General features: G+C 40.1%; 1 protein-coding gene across 2 annotated transcripts in view; it reads right to left on the bottom strand.

Annotated features, from left to right (window-relative positions):
- The window catches only part of LOC106520079 (collagen alpha-2(V) chain), a 52373-nt gene that overhangs the window by 19047 nt on the left and 27324 nt on the right, over positions 1 to 6002 (bottom strand). For both annotated transcript variants that reach the window (XM_014012007.1, XM_014012006.1), the window contains exons 19-28: positions 4216 to 4269; positions 2822 to 2920; positions 2665 to 2709; positions 2468 to 2566; positions 2335 to 2388; positions 2156 to 2263; positions 2027 to 2080; positions 1854 to 1952; positions 1226 to 1279; positions 1012 to 1110 (exon numbers count right to left, since the gene is read on the bottom strand). In XM_014012007.1, coding sequence (XP_013867461.1) covers positions 1012 to 1110; positions 1226 to 1279; positions 1854 to 1952; positions 2027 to 2080; positions 2156 to 2263; positions 2335 to 2388; positions 2468 to 2566; positions 2665 to 2709; positions 2822 to 2920; positions 4216 to 4269 — 765 coding nt within the window. The remainder of the gene's footprint in view (positions 1 to 1011; positions 1111 to 1225; positions 1280 to 1853; positions 1953 to 2026; positions 2081 to 2155; positions 2264 to 2334; positions 2389 to 2467; positions 2567 to 2664; positions 2710 to 2821; positions 2921 to 4215; positions 4270 to 6002) is intronic.

The following is a 6002-nucleotide window of genomic DNA, read 5'->3' on the forward strand; positions in this document are numbered from 1 at the left end:
GCGGGGGAGCTGACTCCCTGTGGGAGCATTTTTGCTCCTTCAGCTTATTCTCCCCATCCCTCACCGCACACCTCCATCCTCTTCACTTTCAACTTCACCCATGTAGGGTTTTTTTGGGGCACAGTTGTGTTATAAGAACAACAATATTACATTTCTATTTGCCATAACCACCTGGGCCCCAAATTTTATTKTACATCTTAGACATTCACTCGCCCCGCGACCCGACCCCGGATAGGCGGAAGAAAATGGATGGATGGATGGATGGACATTCACTCATAACATTTTCATGAAATTCACATATAGGAACTTATGGTGGGCACTCATGGCTTTAGGTGGCCGGATGRCACYACTCTCGCCTCCTGTGCCTGTGCCCACCCCCCAAGGTTTGCATATAGACACTTAGGGTTTTGGGTTAGAGTAGTGGTTGAGGGGAAACTGGCACCACGCCGGCCTCTGCCTCTTCTTCTTTCCCTTTTTAAATTGCTCTATAGAACAACACGCACCAACAGTACATCTGGGGGTGGGGGGTGTGGGTGTCAGGGTCTTTATTCCCATCCCATTCCCCAACTGCCATTTGGGGAGGGGGTCCTGAAGAAGGGCAGACCACCGGGTGCGGTCCTGGGCTGTGGGTGGGCTCGGGGCTTGGACGGTTGCCTGGGGTGGGGCTGGCTCTCCATCCTCCCTGGTGCTGCTTGATCTCCTGAGGTGTGGCTCTTGGTTCCTGTGGGTGGCCCCCTGGCCGGGGTGGCTGCCGGGTTCCGGGGGGTGGACGGCTGGGGGGGTGCACTTGGTCGTTGGCGGTGTGGTGGGGTGGTCATGAGTGTGGCTTCTCTGCGGCGGGGGGTTGGCCGGGCGTCCTGGTTGATACTGGTGTTTTTGAAAGAGGTGGGCATGCTTTTTGCATGACTCTTATGAGTCTACTTATTTTAAAGAATCAATAAAATGCTACCCCTTTTTGTTGCATACTCCCAAAAACACAGTCTCTATCAGATTTCAAACATTTATACTGACAGCAAAGCCCTTTGGTCCCGGCAGACCCATGTTTCCAGCTGGTCCTCGGTTTCCAGTAGAACCAGCCGGGCCTGGTTTTCCATCTTCTCCTGCTAAGCTCTAAAAAGACAAGGAGAAATGGGAAATATATTTTTAAAATTGACAAATAAACTGTGCATTATTTGTATTACAATGTACTCTACATTTAGGGAAAGTGGTGTAAAAAAATTTGTACCATTGGTCCTGGTCTGCCCTCTGCTCCCTGAGCACCAATTGGTCCTGTGAGACCCTGAGAAATGAAACATAAGGATTTTAAACATCTAGATGTTTTTTTTCTTTTGGTTGTGCACTTCGTAGGAAATCTTGGGAAACCTTAGAAAACAATCACTAGATTTGACCAACATAAAATGATTGTAGTATAAAACTTTTGCATAAAATACAGCAGGTGGTATATATTCCTTCAAGGAATACTAAGCCTTTAGTTTCTTTAATATTTTCCTTCAAGAAGCAAAGTAGAGCAAATTAGACCTAGTTTTTAACTTTTGCACTGTACTGCATATGCATATTTTATAAAAAATAAATCTGACGTTTATTTAGTTGTTTGAGCTTTAATTATCAAGTGAATTTTAACTTCAATCCACTCTATTTTATCATATCGACACCTTCCTAAAAAAAACTGCACATGATTTTTTTCCAAGTTTTTCCAGGAAACAAAAAACTTAATCAACAATGTACCATATGTACCATTTTTTTAAATTCCTGACTGAGGTGTTGATATTTTTTAAGTCCTGGAAAATACAAAAAACACTAAGATCCAGGATTTTCAATACATTTTAGGATCTCATACTTTGTGTCTATCTTACCCGTGCTCCAGTTAAACCTGGTTCTCCATCACGTCCTGGGTCGCCAATTAAACCTTTACCACCGGGCGATCCTGTTAGCCCCCTTTCACCTTGAGCTCCCTGTTAAGCCGGGAATTACAAGTTTAAAACCAGAGAAACAGATATGATGTAAAAACAAACCAATAATTACTCACCTTTTGGCCCGGCAAACCATCTGCACCGGGGAAACCTCTGTTTCCTGGTGGTCCCTAAATATAAAATACACACATTTTTACATTTTTCTTATGCAGTCCCAAAGAAATTGATGTTCCAAGCTGACTCACTGTCTCTCCTGCTGGTCCTGGAGGCCCAATGGACCCAGCATCACCTCTGGGTCCACGCTTTCCATCCTCTCCCATGGGACCTAATGGACCCGGAAGACCATGGTCACCCTAACACCGATCAGTCAGTCAGTTGGAATCCAAACTTAAAACCTTACAGCTTTAGTGTTTATTTAACTTACTCTTTCTCCTTTGAGTCCAGGTTCTCCTTTGAGTCCAGGAAATCCACCATCACCCTGTTAGATGAAAAGTATTTGAATGTTTTAAATCTCTGGCTCAAACTGAGACAACATTTCATTAAAATAACATCCATACCAGTTGGCCTTTTGGTCCTGTTGCCCCTGTGGTTCCTTGCGGGCCAGGAGGACCAGCTGGTCCTGCAAACCCTGGTGGACCCTGAACACCTGCTAGTCCCTTTAATAATGGAAAATACGTACATTTTTAAATAACATAAAAACTTAACAGAACATTATATAGCCAATTTTCGGGTAAAACCTTTAGGAAGAACTCACAGATGAACCCCGAGCTCCTGGAGCTCCATCAGGTCCTGCAGCACCCTGTTTTGAAATAAAAACTATTATCATTTATTTAAAGCTCAGTGCAGTCTGAGAAAAATAGCTTTACTCTAGATTTTAGATTTAGAAAAAAGTTGGTTGAGTTTTAACTCGCCTGCTGTCCTGTGGGTCCAGCTGGTCCTGCTCGTCCAGCATCTCCTCTGGGTCCCTGCTGCCCTCGACTTCCTCTCACTCCTGTTGGACCGGCTTCACCCTGAACCGGACAACACATTCAGGTCAGATTAAAAAGATATTTAAAGGTTCTCCTTCACATCACACAACACATCAGCTGACCAGTTGGGTACAAATGGTTACCATTTGGTACATGTGTATCAAACCATTTTGCATTCATGGACTTAGCAAATGAATGTATCCTTGTGTAATTATTAGGGCTGTCAAATGATTAAAATTTTTAATCTATTAATTCCAAGGTAGCTGTGAATTAATCATGATTAATCATGATAAATCTTAAACTTAACATAAATATTTAAATTTTTAAAATTTTAAATATTATTTATTTATTAAATAAATAAAATAAAATAAGCCATAAGAAGACAAAAAAAAACTGTACATAATGTGTTACACGTGGAGATTTTTTTAATATTATTTTTTTAACCTTTATTTATCCAGGTAAACTATTTGAGAACCACTTTTCCTTTACAAACATGACCTGGCATACACTGAGTGCATTGCAATATACAAACCTACATATTCAGCCACAGTAAAAAGATTGTAAATTTTAATCGCGATTAAAATTTTTAATCTATGCCCATGCAGCACTAAAATTAATCGGAGTTAACTCCATTAATTTCACAGCCCTAGTAATTATATTCAGTATGTTATTGTTAGTGACCTTATTCTAACCTAAAAATTATGGGTATGAGTTGACCAAAGATGCAAAGATACAGTTTCACAGAGGTACAAGTTGTTCAGATTTTTATTTTATTTATCTTTTGGAGACTATATCTTTTGCCACCAGAGTTTATTATCAGTGTTTGTTTGTAAAATATTAATTATATTACTTTTTGTGTCACTTTAGAGTTTTTACTAAAAACTGATCATAAAATCCGAACCAAATTCTAATAAAACCCCACGTCGCATTTACATTTTAGCAAACACATCAATAGGAGTGAATTAAAAGTTGTTTCTGTTGACTATCTGCCCTGTAGTTTGCACATTGTAAACTTTGCTGTGGTTGTAGCTGAGACTGATCCCCAACACATATTTTGAGCACTATTAAACCGGGCAAGATCTTAGTTTAAAACTAAAGTATTTAAGGTGGTGGGTGATATGCATTCCTTCAAATCATGCTGCTCTTTTTTGTCTCTCTGATGTGCATATTTGATAATCTGTTACTGACAAAAACATTCAATTGCAACAAGAAAATTTCTCTCAAGTCAAGTTAGTGGCACAACTTATTATAAATATAATTGTTTCCTATAGTTGGAAGATTTCACTGTAGATTATACTTAAAATACATTTAAAACCTAAGCTCAAAGGAAGTCTCACCTTGTTTCCTGGATTACCGGGAAATCCTGGCATGCCTGGAATTCCTATTGGACCCTGTAAATAAAGAATTTAAATATTAATTTCTGTGCTCTCTTTGGTTGAGTCAGTGTTTCCCAAATCCTAGTGTTCAATGCATTGTTCAGATTGTGGTTCAGACAAGAGCTGAAGAAACCAGAAATTGTGAAACTGAGCAGCTGATCAATAAGAAGAAACAGACCAATGTGATTTTGAAGGACTGGAGTTGGGATAAGGGATAAATATGTTCATACATCTGGTATGAGCATATTTTTAGGACAATGTCCTTTTTTCTGAACATGAACCATTTTAACACTTAGATGGTTTTATGGGGAAAAACCAGCCAGACATTTATTGTTGTGAGTGTTTTTATTTATGGTGATGCTGCAGTTGGTAGAGCTGTGACCTCTCAGAGAGAGGACTGCCGGATTAAAACTCGGGGATCTTTTTGGGTACAGTTTTTTGTGCATACGTGGCTTTTCTTCAAATACACAAGTTTCCTCTCATAGATCAAAAACGTGCATGTTAGGTTACTTGGTAACTCTAAATCTGGGCTATTCAACTGGCGGCCCGTGGGCTGGATGTGGCCCGTGAGTGACCAAAGTTCGGCCCGCCAATTGCTTCATTCATCTCTTAAGCCCAAAACCCAGTTTTCTACTTTAATTTCTCTAAGTTCTTTTAGTTAAACACAGACATGTTTGGTGTCTACAGAAACATCAGAATGTTACAAGCTGGTAAAAAACATTTCTATGACCACCCAAGACAGTTAAAACTACACGCAGTTGAAGATAAAACGATGAAAGTGAAAATAAAATTGGTTTAAAAATTTGGCAGGTCAGACATGTCACAATATTATTTATGTTAAATAGGAGGCATAATGTGTTCTTTTTGTTTTTGATATTGTTGAATTATCACTACTTTTATAGGGTTCTGTATGTTGTATTCATGATTAAATGCAGCAAAATAAACTAATTCAAAGGTAATAGATCTTTGTAATACTTGGTTTATTTACATAATGACTTTAATTGCTGGATGTTCGGCCCCTCAGCTGTTGACCTGCAGTAACTGTGGCCCCCGGAGCGGTTTAGTTGAATAGCCCTGGTCTAAAATGTATGTAAGGGGGAAGTTCTCACTGCAGGTCTGAATGCTCAAATCCGATTTTTTTTGTGCAAATGTTCACATTATATTTAAAATGTAACCTTCATCAGACAGTAGTGTGAACTCTCCTCAGCACTGATGCAACCCGTATGCACAGAAGGAGACCACACTCAGCAGACTGGGTTTACAGGTGGGTGTTACGTGTTAGCATGTCAATTCTGAAGCTGTGCAATCAGAGAAGATTAAACAGATCAAACTATCAGCTATGATTGTTTCATCCAGTGTTTTTAACTGACCAGCTGCTCTGGTGCAGCGTTGTATTTTTTGAATGGGAGCGACGTGCTTAAAGTAAAACTAAACTAGAAGCACTCGGAGAGTGCAAACCTCCGCCAAGACCAATTTCCCCCATCCTGTATCAGAGTTACAAAAGGGCACACCAATACTACAGTGCCACCTGCTGGACACACTGAAACCCACGCCCTGTGAAAGCATCACAGCTTTGCCGATCTCAGAGTGTTAAAAGAAAAAAATTCCTGTATCTGCACCGTGATCCGGAACATCACCAAAATTTAAAGTTGTGTTCCTTGGCCCAGTACCCACATGTGGTAAAAATTTCATGACAATCTGTCCACAAGTTTTTGAGTAATGTTGTCCACAGACAGACAGACAGACAG

Source organism: Austrofundulus limnaeus, unplaced genomic scaffold (assembly GCF_001266775.1).
Source record: "Austrofundulus limnaeus strain Quisiro unplaced genomic scaffold, Austrofundulus_limnaeus-1.0 Scaffold87, whole genome shotgun sequence".
In the NCBI taxonomy this organism is placed as follows: domain Eukaryota; kingdom Metazoa; phylum Chordata; class Actinopteri; order Cyprinodontiformes; family Rivulidae; genus Austrofundulus; species Austrofundulus limnaeus.